General features: G+C 41.7%; 1 protein-coding gene across 5 annotated transcripts in view; it reads left to right on the forward strand.

Annotated features, from left to right (window-relative positions):
- Dnajc6 (DnaJ heat shock protein family (Hsp40) member C6) overlaps nucleotides 1-22,285 on the forward strand; it is a 166,244-nt gene that overhangs the window by 104,088 nt on the left and 39,871 nt on the right. For all 5 annotated transcript variants that reach the window (XM_006238447.5, XM_039109918.2, XM_006238448.5 and 2 more), the window contains 4 exons: nucleotides 277-427; nucleotides 1,556-1,605; nucleotides 1,700-1,848; nucleotides 20,488-20,610. In XM_006238447.5, the coding sequence (XP_006238509.3) occupies nucleotides 277-427; nucleotides 1,556-1,605; nucleotides 1,700-1,848; nucleotides 20,488-20,610 (473 nt within the window). The remainder of the gene's footprint in view (nucleotides 1-276; nucleotides 428-1,555; nucleotides 1,606-1,699; nucleotides 1,849-20,487; nucleotides 20,611-22,285) is intronic.

The raw sequence follows: 22,285 nt of genomic DNA on the forward strand, positions 1-22,285 counted from the left end.
GTTCTCAGCTACAATGGAAGGGATATGTTGTTGTGGATAGCGACCTTGGCGTTGGACAACATAACTCTGGAGACCCCTGTTCCTAAGACTGAATGCTCAACAACTTACCTTGTACTCTCTGGGTATGGGCAACACTGCTAAAACTCAGTCAATATATTCTGAGAGCAATCCACAATTGCTGGGACAGTCCCAGCCTTTTAGACATGACAAGCATGTTGTAGGATTAAGGGGGATTGGTATTCGGTACTGAAGTAACTTTTTGTTTTTCCCTTGCAGGTGCCTCATCTCCAGACATGGAGCCCAGCTATGGGGGAGGCCTTTTTGATATGGTGAAAGGTGGTGCAGGTAGGCTATTCAGTAACCTGAAGGACAACTTGAAAGACACCCTCAAAGATACATCCTCCAGAGTCATCCAGTCTGTTAGCAGGTGTGTATATTCTTCCTGGTAAGGCTGGTGGAACCCAGGCGTCCAAGAGATCTGGTTCTTGCCAACCTCTCATTGGACTGACACAGTGTCAACTTTGTGACATAATGTTAGACTCTGATCAACATAAACCATAATGTTAAGTTCTTTTGAAGCTACAAGGACAGCATGGTAGGTCTCAGCTCATTGGTATGTTAGCATAGGGTTATCACTGACGTTGGCTTTATAAACATTGTGGATCACAATGCAATGTATGTGCTTATAAACTATATGGTGTAAGACAAGGTGTCAAATTATCTAATAGAATTCCTGTCCCTGAGTGGCTAGAGAATTAGATCAGATAGTAAGTACACAGGCAGTCTGGGGGTTGAAATGGAAACAGAACTTTTGTATCATGCTAATCCTTCAACATTTATTTAGTGGGGGAAGTTAATTTCTCTTCTCCTACATGAAAATTCTTACATAAATAATGTAGTAGTTTTTATTCTTAGTAAATTATAAAATTATTCATTTATTTTCTGTTATAATATGCAGCTTTGAATCAGGAGCTAAATGTCAAATCCGATATGTTTATTAACATTTTGTTATTTTGTCTCTCTCTCTCTCTCTCTTTTTTTTTTTTTTTTTTTCCGGAGCTGAGGACAGAACCTAGGGCCTTGTGCTTGCTAGGCAAGCGCTCTACCACTGAGCTAAATCCCCAACCTTGTATTTTAATCATTTCAAAGGCAAACTTTCCTGTTTCCTCTGTTGTTTAACCAGGACCTTGGTAGGAAGGGACATAGCAGTCCCTTTTTCTCAGCCACTTCATTCTTTCGTCATAGCAGTTCTCAATTAGGAAAGAGAGTTCCAAGCGGACAGACAGTCTGGAACTGTCAGTGTTAGGAAAGACATGGTAGTTTTATTCTGAGATTGCCATTGCTTGTAAAGGGGCCTGTGTAGGGTGACAGCATGCATGGGTGGGTGGTGAAGTCAGAGGATGTGGCCTGCCTTCTCTCAGGGATTAGAGGAAAGAGATTGAGGAGATCAAACTATGCCACAAGTGTTCTAGTTCATGATGTTTAAGTGATAGAGAGAAAAACCTTGACATATCTGGATTGCTCTAATGAGTGCCTTCTCCTTCCTCACTTTTAGCTACACAAAGGGAGACCTAGACTTTACTTATGTCACTTCCAGGATTATCGGTAAGGTTCTCATATTTGTTGGCTTCTCTGAAGTGCTGTTCATCCTGTAGCAGATCCGTGTAACCTGCTTTTCTTTCCATGTGACCTCTCCTAGTGATGTCCTTTCCTATGGACAGTGTTGACATAGGATTCAGGAATCAGGTTGATGACATCCGTAGCTTTTTGGATTCCAGACATCTTGACCACTACACAGTATACAACTTGTCACCCAAGTCTTACCGAACTGCCAAGTTCCACAGCCGGGTAAGGAGCTTTCCCACTGAGAACGAATTGTTGAGGGTTCTGTTGCTTCCCTATCTGCATGGTTGAAATTGTTTTGCTCTTGGAAGATATCCTTAGGGCCCTTTTCATGGGCACACTAGGTGAGGAACTATGACCTGGACCCTTCTAACCACAAAAATCTTGTTATAAAATATTCTGAAGGTTTTGTTTGGGTGATAATAATTACAAGAATATGTGCCTGCCAATGAAACACCTCTGAAGCTGGCAGCTCAAAGCATTTGGTGGCTGTTGATGAGGCTCAATTTAGAATTGGAACTCTTGCACAGGGCAATTTGCTATAGAAAAAAACATAGTTTTTGATGATGCCTTTTATCTTCTTCAATAAGTCTACATGGGTATCAGTAGACGGTAGTGTGGTTAGAATAGTACAGACAGACCATTTTTAAGAATAATATATTTCTGGGGCTGGTGAGATGGCTCAGAGGTTAAAGCATTTTCTGTTCTTCCAAAAGATCCAGGTTCAATTTTTTTTTCAGGTTCAATTTTTATCACCTACAGAGTGGCTTAAAACCAGCTGTAATTACAGGCTCTAGGGATCCAAAACCCTTTTTGCCTCAGAGGGCACTTCATATACGTTTTATGCAGATATACATAGAAAAATCGCTCATTCTGGTATCTTATAAATGAAGGCTAGCATGAAAGCAATCTCTACTGTAGGATTGGTGATACTATTTTAATTTGTAAATTAGAAGTCTTGTTACACAGCCCTGGCTGGCTTACCATTCTCAGGCTAGACCATGCTGGTTTTGAACTTGCTGAGTTGCTTCTGCCTCTCAAGTTCTGGTACTATTGACTTACCTTACTATACCTTATCTTGTTAATATGATCATGAATATTGATAATGGAAAGGGCTACGACCAATGTTTACAAAGTATTTACATGGCATGGAGTTTACATGCAACACCACACACACAATTCAAGAGTTCTCTTGGGGCAGGCAGAATATAATAGGCCCAGAGAAGTGAGGTAACTTGCTACAAACCACACAGCTTGTGGCTTCCTTTCTTTTTCCCCCAACATGGTATTTTTATTGATTATCTGGGAATTGCACACAATGTGCCCCATCACACTCACTTCCCAGGTTTCCCAGGTCCACACCCACCTTGGTACCCTCCCCCAAAAAATAAGGAGAAGAAAAAGGAAAAAAAAAAGGAAAAAATATACAATTTGTGTTGCCCATATATTCATTGGAGCATGGTCAAACGCCCAGTGACCAGTCCCTTAAAGAAAACCAAGTGGGTTGTATGGTAGGTGTGTGTGTGTGTGTGTGTGTGTGTGTGTGTGTCCCCCAACACCCCATTCATGCCAGAAACTATCAACTGTGAAGCTACATCAGCTTGAACTGACAGTTGACCTTGGAAAATCTAGATTATCCTTTAAAATTTTTTTTAATTACCCTTTTAAAGAAGTTTTAAAGGGGCTGGAGAGATGACTCAGCGGTTATAGCACTGACTGCTCTACTCTTCCAGAGGTCTTGAGTTCAATTTCCAGCAACTACATGGTGGCTCATGACCATCCATAATGGGATCCCATGTCCCCTTTCGCTGTGTCTGAAGACAGCAGCAGTCTACTCACATATATAAAATAAATAAATAAATCTTAAAAAAAACAACACCATGGAACATTTATTTTAAAATAAAAAAGAAGTTTTAAAAACAACTTAGAGGGATATTCTTAGTTTTAGGCTTGGAACTATGGGCGTTGGCTTAGGTTTGGATTTGATGTCATGCCTGATACTTTTGGCTTCTGTGTTTTTGATTGACTCACTAAAATAAGGTTTTGCTGCTCTCGTGTGCTGTCTATCTGTCTGTCTTCAAATATTTGTGGCTTATGCTTTAGATATGATTGGTTCTACAACTTCATCAGAATCTAGTAATAAATAGGAAGAATGTTTTTTGCATGGACATTTAAGAAGTGGAGTTTGGGGCTAGTGAGATGGCTCTGTGGGTGAAGGTGCTTGTTGCCTAAACGTGATGGCCTAAGTTCAATACCTGGAACCCATGAATAAGGAAAACTGACTCTCACAAGTTGTCTGTTGACTTCTATACATGTGCCATGGCGTGGGCACACACACACACACACACACACACACACACACACGCAATACATGTTTAATAAATGAAGTTTGATTTCATAAATGCAAAGCAATGGACCCTCACTTTTATGCTATAAAACATTTTTGCTTATGAATCTGGTTACTATTGATAATCTCTGGGCTTAGTCTCCATGTCTATCCCCCAAGCCCACCCTAACAAAAGAGTTGTTCCATGTACCTACCAAATCTCTTTCTGCCCTAACAGTCAACAAGATAGAAAAGTTTTAAGGACTTTTGTGTTCTTAGAGAACTCTTCAATGTCTGTGTGCATAAGTACCACTTGCAAGGCTTGTTAGACACCAACTTCTGCTCTAGGAGGATGGGGGTGGAGCAAGAATCTGCATTTCTAAGGAATGTCTTGGACACTTCTATCCCTGCTGGGGGATCCCTCTCTGAGAAGTACTGACAAAACCATTTCGAAGCTGGTAAAACCAGTAGTCTTAGCACTTTGGAGGCAGAGATAGGAGGATAACAAATTCAAGGCCAGCCTTAACTACACAGAAAATTCAAGGCTAGGCTGGGCTACATAACAAGACTATGTCTCAGACAGATAGACAGACAGACAGCAAGGCAGACAATCAATAAAACCATTTTGAAGTAGTTGGATTGAAATTTTCACTCTGTGATGGAATTTTACATGTAGTTCATTAAAATCTCTCACAATAAACCAACCGTCCAACTGTTTTTCCCTGTACTACATAATTCCAAGCAAAAGAATTTAAAATACTAATGGAGCTTGATGTTCTATGGAATACAACTGTCTTTTTGTTTATTGAGTCAGGGTCTTGTTACAGAACCCAGGATGGTCTTGAACTTTCGCTCTTCTTGCTTTAGCCCCCAGGTGCTAGGATTACAGATGTGCTTAAAATATCTGCGGCTGAGTTTTCTTATCTGGACACTAACCGAATGCCATTATTCTCACAACAGGAGGACAATGGAGCACCCCAAGCAGCCTTTTATAGAAGTTTCATTTGATTTTGGTCTATTTATGACAGCCTCAGTGTCCTACTGAAAGTTAGGAAATTTATACAATTGATATAGAAGCATTTACAGATATGAAAATACACTTGAGTAATTTCTTTCAAAAGCTCACACCCACGTTGTATATTTGTATGCATGTGTGTGTGCAGGACCCTAGGGAAGACAGAGGCCAGCATTGGTGCATCCTCTTTGTTTCTCCACCTGTGTTCCAGAGATGTGGTCTCTCACCGAACCCAGAGCTTGGGGTCTCAATTAGCCTGCATGGCCAGTGAACTGAGACTTGCCACTCTCTGCATCCATGCACACCACTGTCTTTGGCTTTTATGTGGATCCAAACTCAAGTTCTCATTCTTACACAACAAATGCTTTACCCAATGAGCCCTATAAAAATATTTATAAAGAAAGACACCCAATAGTGTAACTAAAGCTCTTGCTACTCTCTTAATTGACACAAGGGGAGCAGGGATTATGTACTGGACATCTATCCTGGGCTGCTCTCACTTGCCCTAGGAGACCAGGGACCATGTTTATTTTATTTGATATACAGAAGGGTACACAGCATGGATAATAAATGTTTCCAAAAATAACAGGATGTGTCAAGAAATGTTAGCCGTTGTAGCTATAGTAGAAATATTTGGTTCTTGTTGTCAAGGCACTTAAGCCTACTTGGAGACAGGATGCAGGCATTCTAAAGGTGAATGTAAATAACTACTATAGAGCCTGGGGAGGTGCTCAGTGTGGGGATCCAGGCATGCAGCTGATCCTGAGAGCGGGACGCACACTGTAAGCGGAAATGATGTCATTTTTCTTCCAGGCAAAGGCAGAATGTGTCTTATAAGGCTCATCACGAGGGACTTTGGTCTCTCTAGCTTTGTCATTTTCTGTCCTTCATTACTAGAGTCTCTGTGTCAATCAGGAATGTACAAATTTTGTATACACAGTATAAATGCTCACACACACACACTCTCTTACATATACTTACACATATTCACACACACACACACACACACACACACGGTAGTTTTGCATAAACTATATATTCTCCATAAAAAGTCATCTGAGCTGTAGGCTCCCTACCCTTTCCTTTACTGGTCCTTTTTCACTAAGGGGGAGAATTCACATACCCTAGACTTTAGCAATTCTTTCCCCTACTGCAGATTATATAGTATCCTTAATCCTTCCTTAACCCTTCCCTGAGAGTTCCAGCAGAGCTGGCTAAAATAGAACTGGACCCACTTTCCTGTGTCTCTCAACACTTAGTTATGGGAAGGCAGTCCCCAAATCTGAGTGGTCCCTTTAGCTCCGGTTTTGATTTGGTACATCTCTTTCTAAAGAGACTTGACCTCCTCTCCCAGCACGGACTGTGAACTGATTGGCATCTCATTGTCACATGCTGAGACAATCTGTCTTCTTAGTCTTTCTGCTCTGGGCAATGAGGACTAGAACCAGGCCTTCCTGCTTTCAGTTTAGTGAAGGTCTGCTTTGAAACCTCATTTTTAATAAATGCAGGTAGATTTTTCCATAAAGGACCAGTATTGGAAATAGTGTACCATAGGATTGATGTTACTAACAGACTCATGGAATCTATCTGTGTCTCTATGGAGCCTGAACTCTGTCACAGCCCCTTAGCTTTTGTGGTTGAATATTTGGGATACAGATCATAGTAATGAAGACGGTTGTATTGGGAAGACTTTACTTTTCTGAGGGTTTTTTTTTTCCTGTGTCGTGGTGAAGTTGCATGATTTTAAAGCTGCGTAAATTAACAGAAATCATATGAAACAACAATACAGCAGTTTTGTAGTTTTTGTATATGTGACAGGAGGTAGGCACATAAGACAGGAGGAATTTTGTAGTCTTGAGCTAATAATGGGGTTGACCCTAAATAAACGCACACTGAAAATGAGGCACTACAATGCCCATTCAGAATTGCCAAGGAATTTTTAAAAAGTTACTATTCATAGAAAAATAGCTACCCTTGGGGATTAAAAGTGCCAATGCTGTCAATGACATTCAGAAGACCGAAAGGACGAATTGGCTAAGCCAAATCTTCCTTTTGAAAATTATATATTTTTAATGGTTATTCATGTACCTCTGTGCATTTTTATGTACTGTGTCCATAGGTGTCTGTACCATATGCATCATTGCCCATGTAAGCCAAAAGAGGGCATTGGATCCTCTGGAAGTGTAGTTACACATGGTTGTGAGTCACCCAAGGTGGGAGCTGGGAACTGAACCTGGGTCATCTGCAGGAGTATATGCTCTTATGTTGAGTCAACTCTAGCCCTAAAACAAATATTCTTAATCTGAATGGCAAACATAGATAAGGACATTGTGTATGTAGATCAATTGGTATGTTTCAGAGAACTATTAAAAACATTATGGGAAAATGTATATAACAATGATACAATTTTAACCATAGTTTCATTAATTACATCCAACAAGGTTGTATAACCATCACTGCTACCTAGATCCTAAACTTCATTTTTATCATCTCCAATGTTAACACTGTATTGATCTACCATGCATGTGTGTGTGTGTGTGTGTGTGTGTGTGTGTGTGTATGCATGTGTGTGTTTCTGCACAGACTTGTAACTATGTCCTTTAATGTCAAATATCAAGAATCATTACTTCACTTATTTCTTGGCAATACTGTTGGAGAAAATAGAAAGCTGGATGAATAGAGATCAGGTCTAACTTTGTCCAGTGTTCTGAAGTTCTGTGCAATGCCGTTCAGTGCTGCCCAGGCTTGCCCTTCTCTGTCCACCTATGAAGGATAGTATTGGGAAAGTCTTATTAAAGTCTTCCTTCAAGCAGATAAATTCCAAGTCTTGTAGGATATATTTTTTTGCCTTTGAAAACAGTTCTGGACCCGCGGATCCCGGCCCGCAGCAGCTCTCTGCCCCCAGACCCTGTGAGAGAGAGACCCAACCGCCTAGTCAGGTGGGCACTCCTGAGGCTGCAGAGCAGAAGAGACCACCAACACTGCTCACCCCTGCCCACATCCCTGGCCCAAGAGGAAACTGTATAAGGCCTCTGGGCTCCCGTGGGGGAGGCCCCAGGAGCGGCAGGACCCCTGTGCCTGAGACACCACCAGAACCTGAAGGAAACAGACCGGATAAACAGTTCTCTGCACCCAAATCCCGTGGGAGGGAGAGCTGAACCTTCAGAGAGGCAGACAAGCCTGGGAAACCAGAAGAGACTGCTCTCTGCACACACATCTCGGACGCCAGAGGAAAAAGCCAAAGACCATCTGGAACCCTGGTGCACTGAAGCTCCCGGAAACGGCGGCACAGGTCTTCCTGGTTGCTGCCGCTGCAGAGAGCCCGTGGGCAGCACCCCACGAGCGAACTTGAGCCCCGGAACCACAGGTAAGACCAACTTTTCTGCTGCAAGAAAGCTGCCTGGTGAACTGAAGACACAGGCTCACAGGAACAGCTGAAGTCCTGTAGAGAGGAAAAACTACACGCCAGAAAGCAGAACACTCTGTCCCCATAACTGACTGAAAGAGAGGAAAACAGGTCTACAGCACTCCTGACACACAGGCTTATAGGACAGTCTAGCCACTGTCAGAAATAGCAGAACAAAGTAACACTAGAGATAATCTGATGGCGAGAGGCAAGCGCAGGAACCTAAGCAACAGAAACCAAGACTACATGGCACCATCGGAGCCCAATTCTCCCATCAAAACAAACATGGAATATCCAAACACACCAGAAAAGCAAGAACTAGTTTCAAAATCATTTTTGATCATGAGGCTGGAGGACTTCAAGAAAGACGTGAAGAACTCCCTTAGAGAACAAGTAGAAGCCTACAGAGAGGAATCGCAAAAATGCCTGAAAGAATCGCAAAAATCCCTGAAAGAATTCCAGAAAAACATAAATAAACAAGTAGAAGCCCATAGAGAGGAGACACAAAAATCCCTGAAAGAATTCCAGGAAAACATAAATAAACAAGTAGAAGCCCATAGAGAGGAGACACAAAAATCCCTGAAAGAATACCAGGAAAACACAATCAAACAGTTGAAGGAATTAAAAATGGAAATAGAAGCAATCAAGAAAGAACACATGGAAACAACCCTGGATATAGAAAACCAAAAGAAGAGACAAGGAGCTGTAGATACAAGCTTCACCAACAGAATACAAGAGATGGAAGAGAGAATCTCAGGAGCAGAAGATTCCATAGAAATCATTGACTCAACTGTCAAAGATAATGTAAAGCAGAAAAAGCTACTGGTCCAAAACATACAGGAAATCCAGGACTCAATGAGAAGATCAAACCTAAGGATAATAGGTATAGAAGAGAGTGAAGACTCCCAGCTCAAAGGACCAGTAAATATCTTCAACAAAATCATAGAAGAAAACTTCCCTAACCTAAAAAAAGAGATACCCATAGACATACAAGAAGCCTACAGAACTCCAAATAGATTGGACCAGAAAAGAAACACCTCCCGTCACATAATTGTCAAAACACCAAACGCACAAAATAAAGAAAGAATATTAAAAGCAGTAAGGGAAAAAGGTCAAGTAACATATAAAGGGAGACCTATCAGAATCACACCAGACTTCTCGCCAGAAACTATGAAGGCCAGAAGATCCTGGACTGATGTCATACAGACCCTAAGAGAACACAAATGCCAGCCCAGGTTACTGTATCCAGCAAAACTCTCAATTAACATTGATGGAGAAACCAAGATATTCCATGACAAAACCAAATTTACACAATATCTTTCTACAAATCCAGCACTACAAAGGATAATAAATGGTAAAGCCCAACATAAGGAGGCAAGCTATACCCTAGAAGAAGCAAGAAACTAATCGTCTTGGCAACAAAACTAAGAGAATGAAAGCACACAAACATAACCTCACATCCAAATATGAATATAACGGGAAGCAATAATCACTATTCCTTAATATCTCTCAATATCAATGGCCTCAGCTCCCCAATAAAAAGACATAGATTAACAAACTGGATACGAAACGAGGACCCTGCATTCTGCTGCCTACAGGAAACACACCTCAGAGACAAAGACAGACACTACCTCAGAGTGAAAGGCTGGAAAACAACTTTCCAAGCAAATGGTCAGAAGAAGCAAGCTGGAGTAGCCATTCTAATATCAAATAAAATCAATTTCCAACTAAAAGTCATCAAAAAAGATAAGGAAGGACACTTCATATTCATCAAAGGAAAAATCCACCAAGATGAACTCTCAATCCTAAATATCTATGCCCCAAATACAAGGGCACCTACATATGTAAAAGAAACCTTACTAAAGCTCAAAACACACATTGCACCTCACACAATAATAGTGGGAGATTTCAACACCCCACTCTCATCAATGGACAGATCATGGAAACAGAAATTAAACAGTGATGTGGACAGACTAAGAGAAGTCATGAGCCAAATGGACTTAACGGATATTTGTAGAACATTCTATCCTAAAGCAAAAGGATATACCTTCTTCTCAGCTCCTCATGGTACTTTCTCCAAAATTGACCATATAATTGGTCAAAAAACGGGCCTCAACAGGTACAGAAAGATAGAAATAATCCCATGCGTGCTATCAGACCACCACGGCCTAAAACTGGTCTTCAATAACAATAAGGGAAGAATGCCCACATATACGTGGAAATTGAACAATGCTCTACTCAATGATAACCTGGTCAAGGAAGAAATAAAGAAAGAAATTAAAAACTTTTTTAGAATTTAATGAAAATGAAGATACAACATACCCAAACTTATGGGACACAATGAAAGCTGTGCTAAGAGGAAAACTCATAGCGCTGAGTGCCTGCAGAAAGAAACAGGAAAGAGCATATGTCAGCAGCTTGACAGCATACCTAAAAGCTCTAGAACAAAAAGAAGCAAATACACCCAGGAGGAGTAGAAGGCAGGAAATAATCAAACTCAGAGCTGAAATCAACCAAGTAGAAACAAAAAGGACCATAGAAAGAATCAACAGAACCAAAAGTTGGTTCTTTGAGAAAATCAACAAGATAGATAAACCCTTAGCCAGACTAACGAGAGGACACAGAGAGTGCGTCCAAATTAACAAAATCAGAAATGAAAAGGGAGACATAACTACAGATTCAGAGGAAATTCAAAAAATCATCAGATCTTACTATAAAAACCTATATTCAACAAAACTTGAAAATCTTCAGGAAATGGACAGTTTCCTAGACAGATACCAGGTATCGAAGTTAAATCAGGAACAGATAAACCAGTTAAACAACCCCATAACTCCTAAGGAAATAGAAGCAGTCATTAAAGGTCTCCCAACCAAAAAGAGCCCAGGTCCAGACGGGTTTAGTGCAGAATTCTATCAAACCTTCATAGAAGACCTCATACCAATATTATCCAAACTATTCCACAAAATTGAAACAGATGGATCACTACCGAATTCCTTCTACGAAGCCACAATTACTCTTATACCTAAACCACACAAAGACACAACAAAGAAAGAGAACTTCAGACCAATTTCCCTTATGAATATCGACGCAAAAATACTCAATAAAATTCTGGCAAACCGAATTCAAGAGCACATCAAAACAATCATCCACCATGATCAAGTAGGCTTCATCCCAGGCATGCAGGGATGGTTTAATATATGGAAAACCATCAACGTGATCCATTATATAAACAAACTGAAAGAACAGAACCACATGATCATTTCATTAGATGCTGAGAAAGCATTTGACAAAATTCAACACCCCTTCATGATAAAAGTCCTGGAAAGAATAGGAATTCAAGGCCCATACCTAAACATAGTAAAAGCCATATACAGCAAACCAGTTGCTAACATTAAACTAAATGGAGAGAAACTTGAAGCAATCCCACTAAAATCAGGGACTAGACAAGGCTGCCCACTCTCTCCCTACTTATTCAATATAGTTCTTGAAGTTCTAGCCAGAGCAATCAGACAACAAAAGGAGATCAAGGGGATACAGATCGGAAAAGAAGAGGTCAAAATATCACTATTTGCAGATGACATGATAGTATATTTAAGTGATCCCAAAAGTTCCACCAGAGAACTACTAAAGCTGATAAACAACTTCAGCAAAGTGGCTGGGTATAAAATTAACTCAAATAAATCAGTTGCCTTCCTCTATACAAAAGAGAAACAAGCCGAGAAAGAAATTAGGGAAACGACACCCTTCATAATAGACCCAAATAATATAAAGTACCTCGGTGTGACTTTAACCAAGCAAGTAAAAGATCCGTACAATAAGAACTTCAAGACACTGAGGAAAGAAATTTAAGAAGACCTCAGAAGATGGAAAGATCTCCCATGCTCATGGATTGGCAGGAATAATTTAGTAAAAATGGCCATTTTACCAAAAGCAATCTACAGATTCAATGCAATCCCCATCAAAATACCAATCCAATTCTTCAAAGAGTTAGACAGAACAATTTGCAAATTCATCTGGAATAACAAAAAACCCAGGATAGCTAAAGCTATCCTCAACAATAAAAGGACTTCAGGGGGAATCACTATCCCTGAACTCAAGCAGTATTACAGAGCAATAGTGATAAAAACTGCATGGTATTGGTACAGAGACAGACAGATAGACCAATGGAATAGAATTGAAGACCCAGAAATGAACCCACTCACCTATGGTCACTTGATTTTTGACAAAGGAGCCAAAACCATCCAATGGAAAAAAGATAGCATTTTCAGCAAATGGTGCTGATTCAACTGGAGGGCAACATGTAGAAGAATGCAGATCGATCCATCCTTATCACCCTGTACAAAGCTTAAGTCCAAGTGGATCAAGGACCTCCACATCAAACCAGACACACTCAAACTAATAGAAGAAAAACTAGGGAAGCATCTGGAACACATGGGCACTGGAAAAAATTTCCTGAACAAAACACCAATGGCTTATGCTCTAAGATCAAGAATCGACAAATGGGATCTCATAAAACTGCAAAGCTTCTGTAAGGCAAAGGACACTGTGGTTAGGACAAAACGGCAACCAACAGATTGGGAAAAGATCTTTACCAATCCTACAACAGATAGAGGCCTTATATCCAAAATATACAAAGAACTCAAGAAGTTAGACCACAGGGAAACAAATAACCCTATTAAAAAATGGGGTTCAGAGCTAAACAAAGAATTCACAGCTGAGGAATGCCGAATGGCTGAGAAACACCTAAAGAAATGTTCAACATCTTTAGTCATAAGGGAAATGCAAATCAAAACAATCCTGAGATTTCACCTCACAGCAGTGAGAATGGCTAAGATCAAAAACTCAGGTGACAGCAGATGCTGGCGAGGATGTGGAGAAAGAGGAACACTCCTCCATTGTTGGTGGGATTGCAGACTGATAAAACCATTCTGGAAATCAGTCTGGAGGTTCCTCAGAAAATTGGACATTGAACTGCCTGAGGATCCAGCTATACCTCTCTTGGGCATATACCCAAAAGATGCCTCAACATATAAAAGAGACACGTGCTCCACTATGTTCATCGCAGCCTTATTTATAATAGCCAGAAAATGGAAAGAACCCAGATGCCCTTCAACAGAGGAATGGATACAGAAAATGTGGTACATCTACACAATGGAATATTACTCAGCTATCAAAAACAACGGCTTTATGAAATTCGTAGGCAAATGGTTGGAACTGGAAAATATCATCCTGAGTGAGCTAACCCAATCACAGAAAGACATACATGGTATGCACTCATTGATAAGTGGCTATTAGCCCAAATGCTTGAATTACCCTAGATCCCTAGAACAAACGAAACTCAAGACGGATGATCAAAATGTGAATGCTTCACTCCTTCTTTAAATGAGGAAAAAGAATACCCTTGGCAGGGAAGGGAGAGGCAAAGATTAAAACAGAGACTGAAGGAACACCCATTCAGAGCCTGCCCCCCATGTGGCCCATACATATACAGCCACCCAATTAGACAAGATGGATGAAGCAAAGAAGTGCAGACCAACAGGAGCCGGATGTAGATCGCTCGTGAGAGACACAGCCAGAATACAGCAAATACAGAGGCAAATGCCAGCAGCAAACCACTGAACTGAGAATAGGTCCCCCGTTGAAGGAATCAGAGAAAGAACTGGAAGAGCTTGAAGGGGCTCGAGACCCCAAAAGTACAACAATGTCAAGCAACCAGAGCTTCTAGGGACTAAGCCACTACCTAAATACTATACATGGACTGACCCTGGACTCTGACCCCATAGGTAGCAATGAATATCCTAGTAAGAGCACCAGTGGAAGGGGAAGCCCTGGGTCCTGCTAAGACTGAACCCCCAGTGAACTAGACTATGGGGGGAGGGCGGCAATGGGGGGAGGGTTGGGAGGGGAACACCCATAAGGAAGGGGATGGGGGAGGGGGATGTTTGCCCGGAAACCGGGAAAGGGAATAACACTTGAAATGTATATAAGAAATACTCAAGTTAATAAAAAAAAAAAAAAGAAAACAGTTCTGGTTTTAGAAGGTGGTTAATGGTTTGGGGAGCTTACAGGGCTCATGACTGCAAGACAGGGTCTTCCCTCATTCTTTTCAGAATCCACTGAAGAAGTTCCAGTAACTCCTCGTCATTTCTTCTTTAGTTTGAGGTTGGTGAGGAGGTGGCTGTGGAGGAGAGAGTGATAAGCTCTCTCTCAGCCTCTGTACATTAGCATCAGGGCAGTAATTAGGAAGGCAGATGCAGAGCCTACACTGGGAGCCAGAGGCTCACACACTACATACATGACCTTTCAGGAACTGAATGTCTCTACCTAGGGTAAGGTCAGTTACCACCTTACAGATGCATTATGGAGCGCTTCTTAACAACTATAGGCAGGGCATCATGGTAGAATTTATTATTTTTGTTGGGATGAAATTATACACAAATAATAAGTTTTAAAATTTACCTTGGGCTCCTATCTCAATTGTTCCTTTTACTGAACAGGACATTCCTCGACTCAGTTCTTTTCTTGTATAATTATGACAGTCAAGTGTTATGGCGCCTGCCTTTAATCCCAGCACTCAGGTGGCAAAGGCAGGCAAATCTCTGTGATTTTGAGACTAACCTGTCTAATTCCAGAGCTAGTACCAGGACAGCAAAAGCTACAGAGAGACCCTGTCTCAAACCGCAACACTATATAAAAGATAATTATGACAATAACAGTATCTCTCTCACAAATGTCTTCCCCCTCCCTCCTCCCTCCAACCCTTTCTTTATTCCCCGACATCCTTCATCTTTTATTCCTCTTCCTTTCCCTTTTCTTTTATTATTCATTTTAAAAATTAATCATTCCTGTCATTTACATCTCAAGTGATATCCCCTTTCCAGGTTACCCCTCCATAACCCCCTCCATCCCATCCACCCTCTTCCCCCTCCCCTTTGCTTCTATGAGGGAGCTCCCATTCCCACCCCACCGCTCCAGCATCCTCCTACACTGGGACACCAAATCTCTACAGGACCAAGGGCCTCCCCTCCCTTCGATGTCAGAAAAGGCCATCCTCTGCTACATATGTATCTGGAGCCATTGATCCGTCTCTGTATACTCCTTGGTCTAGTCCCTGGGAGCACTGGGTGGTCCTGCCAGCTGACACTGTTCTACCTATGGGGTTGCAATCCCCCTCCGCTCCTTCAGTCCTTCCGTCAGCTTCCCCACCTGGGTCAGTCTGATGGTTGGCTGTGAGCATCTGCTTCTGCCTTGGTCAGTTGCTGGCTGGACCTCCCAGGGAATAACTACACCAGGTCCCTGTCAGCAAGCGCCTCTTGGCAACAGCATCAGTGTCTGGGTTTGGTGTCTGCAGACATGATGGATCCCCAGGTGGGGCGGTCCCCAGATGGCCCTTCCTTCACTCTCTGCTCCATTTTTTTCTCCCCTTCACTGCACATTTCAGCTAAAGTCATCCCTGTTGGGTCCAGGGAGCGTCTTGCTTCCCTGGCATCTGGAACCATCCAGTGGCTACCTGCAGTTCCACATCTCCCACTGCTATATATTTTTATTTTTCAAATTCCTGACCCTACCTACCTCTCTCCTGTCCCCTCCAGCACCTGCCCCCTTTTTCCTCCTCCTTTTTCTTCCTCTGATCAAATCCAGGACCTCATATATGGAAGGCAAACGTCCTACCAGTTGAACACCATCCTTAACCTGCATAAGCAGTTTTTCCCACGTGCTTATTGTAAAAGATAAATTGGATTAGTAATGTCTGGCCTGAATTAAGTAAATGGTGACAAAGACTAACCCTGGTAATAATAGAATATCACAATTGGTGACTGAAATACCTGTCTTCCACAAATAATGTACTAATCAGCAAACACCAGACAGGGCATGGCAGCCTCACTGCCGCACTGTTGGCTCTTGTGCTTAGCACACAGCTTAGAGGAAGGTCAAGATTGGTGGCATCCAGCTTCAGCCTTGCTGCTGTCTTTGCCTCTTCCAGTGTCCTGGTGACCCTGTGACTGCCGTGGTATTCTCTGATACTCAGTGACTCCAGCAGCATTCAGGGAGATGGGGTAATGAAGTGTCAAACAGCCTAGAATCAGGCACATTGTATAGAGTGTGACCTAGAGAATCACAGAAAGCTGGCACTGATCAGATTCCTAATTTGCTGCTGCTGGTGGTGGGATGTTTATGGCTTAATGTTTTTCCTACTTTAGACAGAATACATGTTTTTTTTAAATTCTAATTATGTGTTTGCCTAGTGCCATGTAATTAAATATCAAGTAAAGATATAATTATGGAGTATTTTAAATTAATATTATTTCTTTGATTGATTTAATGATTCTAGAGCTGTTTGCCTATTGTGCTAAGAACAATTTAGCCAGCTTTTAGCTGAGACTCATTTCAGGTATTGACATGTGTATGTGGGTGGGTGGTTAGCATACAGTTTTTAAACGTTTTAAAATTTCTACCTAAGAAGAAAATTTGCTTGTATTTTCACTCTGCTGTAGTCTAAAACATTTCCAAAAAAATTGATTTTGATCTGTCTGTCCTTTCTCAAGGACCTATGTGTAGAGGCTGGTGAGATGGCTCAGCCTTTAAGAGCTCAGTATTTAAGAACACTGACTGGTGGGTTTTTTTTTTTTTTTTTTTTTTTTTTTTGGCAAAGGATCAGGTTTCAGCTCCCAGCACCCATGTGGGACAGCTCACAACCTCTGGCAACCCTGGCTCCAGGGGATCTTATGCCCTCTCTGGCCCCTATGTGTACCCACACATAATGTACATATAACATACTCATAAATAAAAATGGAATACGTCATTTAACAAGATATTAGACAAATCCTATTGCAAAAAGAGATTGCGAAGTAGGGTTTATTTCTTTAGTTTTTATTTATTCATTTAGCACCTATCCACCTAAGACATAGACACCAACTGTGGGGTTACAGGAGAAGTTGGGCTATCTTTTCTCATGGAACTCAGTAGGCAGGGAGGGAGACAGAGCAGTCAATTCAAAGAGCTGACACTAAGCATGACCTAATCTTAACAATAACTCTAGGTTACTCAACTTTCACTCAATACCCCAGAGAATGGAAGCTTGGGAAAGTTAATGTAGGTCATCAGCAGAAACTGCAACATAAAAACCAACCTGGGGCCGTAGAGATGGCTCAGTGATTAAAAGCACTGACTGCTCTTCCAGGGGTCCTGAGTTAAGTTCCCAGGAACCACATGGCGGCTCACAACCATCTGTAACGGGATCAGATGCCTTCTGGTGTGTCTGAAGACAGCTACACTGTACTCATATACATAGAATAAATAAATCTTAAAAAAAAACCATCCTGAATCTTTAACTATGCTGTTTTACTAATGAAAACTGGGACGGTTGAAAACTGACCAGGGCATGTGTATAAAGGTGACTGATTCTATCTGTGAGTGTCAGAAAGTCAGAGATGAGAGAACACATGAAATTGGGCTTCCAAAGGTAACAAAGTTTTCCAAGAGAAACATCAGCAACAGGAAACAGCATCTACAGATCTGTATTATATAACCCCGACAACAAAATCCATTCTCCTAGTTTTTCAACTGTTTTATTCTGCAAGCCATTTTTTTAAAAAAATTTTTTATTAGATATATTTCTTTACTTACATTTCAAATGTTATTCCCTTTCCCGGTTTCCTGTCCATAAGCCCCCATCCCCTCCCCTCTCCATCCTCCATATGGGTATTTCCCTCATACATTTTTATTCCTTGAGAAAACATCAGTGGGGAGCAGACTTGGGAAGTAAATAGTGGCCTGGGTAACTCTGACTTGTGTTGGGTAGAAGGGGTTTGCCTCTGACTTATGTGGGGTAGAAGGTATTAGCCACATGGAGTTTTTGATCTGGTACCTCCTGGACCCTTTGGGAGTTTTGTGAAGCATTTCTCATACATTGTTTACCATGCTACACTTACCGTTCTCAAGGGTATAGAAAAATGGGTAACCTGGAAAGTCCTTGTCACCTAGTCATTGTATAGAAAAAGCGACTCCAGTAGACCAGAGAGGGAATTCCAATCTTTGCTTTCTGAGGTCAGCACACATAGATAATTCCTCATTTTTATGTTTATTAGTACTATCTAGTGATTAGCAAAGGGCCAACCAATGAGATTCCTCCTGCCTTCCTTCTTCGCCCAGTGCAGAGCACAGAAAGTTGGAGGTGTTTGAGTTTTCTTACCCAGATATTTTGTACCACAAAGCAACCTTGATAGCATCATCCCTTTGTTCCCATCACCCTGGTATTTTGTACCAGGCCGGGCACCTTGATGACATTATTCCTTTGCTTCCATCCATCTGGCCACTCAAGCCACAAACATGGCTGTCACCCTTAACAGGTCTGTTAAGTGCACTCCAGTGCACACAGGCACTGCAGTCACATGAGCACTTACTGAGACTTCTTTTTTGTCTCCTGAGTTGCTAAGATATGTCTGTACCCTAGTACCATTTGGCTAAGCCACCTCCATCCCTTCCTTCGTGTCCCCAAAACCTTACCAGTCCCCTGACTGGTTCTTTTGCCTCCTTCTATTGGAAGAATTGAGATTCCAGAAGAGATCTCTTCAAATAGCCTCCTTCCTCTTCTTTCTCCTCCTCCTGTGTGAGTGTGTATGGGGGTGGGGTAGTCATGAGGTTAACATTGTCTACCTCAGTCACTCTTTACTTGATTAATTAATGAAGGGTCTCTTGATGAACCAGAAGCTCACTAGCTAGCTGGCCCCGGGGCTTTGCCTCCTGAGTGAATGCCACAATGCCTAATCAGTGGTTTTGTGGGTTCTATTTAAATTCTGGTCTTCATTCTAGCCTGCAAACATTTTACCTTCTGAGCCTTCTCCCCAATCCTCTCAGATCATCTTAGGGCCCCTAGAGGTCTACCCCTCGCCCATACTCTTACCACACGGGCTTAGTGTTTTCAGTCTGACATTGGAGCTTTGCACTGACGATTTAACTAAGTAGTTAAATAATAATTTCTAACGTTTTTTTTTGACCAGTTTGTGTTGTGTCAGACACAAACTAAGCCCTGGCAGTTGATTCTCCTGTAATACCGACCGATAGCTGTGAAAGGCAGTCCCATCCACCAAATTTTATGAGGAGAGTAAGGGTTAAAGATGTAAAGTCTACCCAAGTACAAACTTCTTATCATTAGATAGACGAGTAAATATGTAGTCGGTCAGGGCATGTGCTCTGCACTGTATGCCAGCTGGTCATCCAGCCAGTGCCACCAAAGCTAGTGGATACTGCTCAAAAGACCCAGACTTAGCAGTGTGGCTATGTAGGTAATTCACCTTTGAGAGCCAATTTTCTCATGAATAAAATCGTCATCTAATCAATACTTGTCGTTTTTTATTGTCAAATGGATGAGGACAAGCAGTGTTATAGTGGGGCTCTAACCTGTCAAATTAAAGGAAGGTGGGAGAATAGTTCCCCTGCAGAGGGGAACTAAGACATATAAGCCATCCCTGGCTCCCTCTGCAGGACTTTTCATGTTGTCAGGGGAGCTCAGATGTAAGCAGAGAGCACAGAGTTTATAAGAAGCATCTAGAAGAAGAGTACTAGAAGCTGAATTCTGGGCTACGTAAGGCAGTTTAAAAAAACCCAAACATCAGCATGAATGATCTAGTTAGTTAAAAGTGCATTTCTAAATGTGTTTTCATATCTTCCGCAGAAAGGAGTTCTTTAATTAAAACAAAGCAAAACAATAACTAACCAACCAAACAAAGCTGCCGCTAAATTAAGCCAGGCTATTCGATCCGTAATCCTATTTCTTAGAAGGCTGAGGCAGGAGGATGGTGAATTTAAGGTTAGCCTGGGCTATGTACTGAAACCCTGGATTATAAAACTGGTGGGATAAAGCTCCTCTTCTTTCTGTATTTAGACCCCTTTCCCACCTCTGCCTGTCCATATCAAAGGGTGCCACTTCTGGAAGGTTGGCATAACTTGTGATTGTGGAGATCTTAACAGATAATTGATCAAGTTTGCCTTTTCTGCGTTTAGACCCTGCTCCAGACATGGAAAGACGACAGAATGCTATTTCCACAAGTTTTATGTGATATGTGCTTATGGAGGTGAATCAATGGGAGGATTAATTTCCTTTCTCCATCCCCTTAGGTCTCAGAGTGCAGTTGGCCCATCAGGCAGGCCCCAAGTCTACACAACCTGTTTGCTGTGTGTCGGAATATGTATAACTGGCTGCTGCAGAATCCCAAAAATGTCTGTGTTGTCCACTGCTTGGTGAGTGATCTGTGTTCCTTCTGCTGCTGGGAGTTTGGTGAGATGTGGACCCAGCTGTGTCCAGAAGGGTAACGGCCGAGTGTAGCAGCATTTACTGAGACTCTACTTAGAGGTAAAGTAATGCTAGGCAGATAAAATGATGGAAGAAAAGAAATTATATATTAGTGTTAAAAACTATCTTCTTGGGGTTGGGGATTTAGCTCAGTGGTAGAGCACTTGCCTAGCAAGTGCAAGGCCCTGGGTTCGGTCCCCAGCTCCAAGAAAAAGAAAGAAAAAAAAACTATCTTCTTATTTTTCAGCCTTTTTCCCCCTAGCCCCCTAAAGGAAAAAATAATTATTAAAGGAAGAAATTTATTATTCTTGGTGGTGTTTTATTTTGTTTTTGGATGAATTCATACTGTGTAGTCCAGGCAGGATCTGAATTTGTGGCAATCCTCCTGCCTCAGTTTCCCAAGTGATGGGATTACAGGTGTGACCACAGTACCTGGCTTTATTCGTGGCTTGATGCTTGAGTTAGAGTGGGAGAGGGCTTTGTTCACAGGCTGCTTGATACAGGGGCTCTAAAATGTGCTACACGAGTCAAAATGCACTAAGCTTTGTAAGGATAAAATGGATGTAAACATATTTAATTTTCTTAACTATTTGTGTTTAAATAAAAATAAGAGAAAGTGGTATTTATCCCCCTGTCAGTAGTTTCATGGACCAGCTCTATTTGCAAAGGATTCCCAAAGGGATGGATAGGTCTTTAGCTTGGTTTCCTGCAGCTCCTTTCCCCAGCCTTTTCTCTCAGGCCTCTTAGCTGGCCCCTAAAACTCAATTTTCACCACAATTCTTCCAACTCGAGTATTTTTCATAGCACAGACATTTCCACTGTGCACCTAAAGATCACCTGTGGCATTTATTACATGGCATCACCTCCGGCCGTTCCCTGCCCGTGTCCCACAGGACTGTCCTTGTGCAGAAGGAAACTGCCTTTGAACTGTAACACAAAAGATCTGAGCAGTTAAGTCTGTGACATGGAGCCAAGCATAAGCACAGGAAATCATTCTGTCTTCAAACATCAGTCAGTTCGTGTTGTGGTTTGTTCTTTTGTTTTGCTCTGAGGGCCTCCAGGATGACTTTCCCCTCCCTAAGAGTCAGCTGGCTAGAACAGAGGAGGTAGTTGAAGAAGTTTTTAAAATTTCTGTCTCAATTCCCAAATTCTTGGCAAGAATGCAAAACGCTTGGTATCTGTAAGCCTGTAGGTCAGATGGGTAACATGGATATAAGTGTATTTAATTTTTCTGACTCTTTGTGTTTAAGCAAAAATAAGAGACAGTGACATTTATCTGCCTGTGGGTAGTTTCATGGACCATCTGTACCAAATGCCACAGGGCAGGGCTTGCTTTTCCGAGGCACAATCCATCCCCCCAAGAACAGCTTGCTTTTAGACCTAGGCAGCCTTAAGTGTTATGAGGATTTTCATTCAATTTGTTTTTTTCCTAAAAGTTTAGAGAGATGGAGCCAGGCAGTGGTGATGCAAGCCTCTAGTTCCGGCACTTGTGAGGCAGAGGCAGGTGGATCACTGTGAATTCGAGGTCAGCCTGGTCTACAGAGCTAGTTTCAGGATAGCAAGGGCTACACAGAGAAACCCTGTCTTGAAACTAGATAGAAAGAAAGAAAGAAAGAAAGAAAG

Source organism: Rattus norvegicus, chromosome 5 (assembly GCF_036323735.1).
Source record: "Rattus norvegicus strain BN/NHsdMcwi chromosome 5, GRCr8, whole genome shotgun sequence".
Lineage (NCBI taxonomy): Eukaryota > Metazoa > Chordata > Mammalia > Rodentia > Muridae > Rattus > Rattus norvegicus.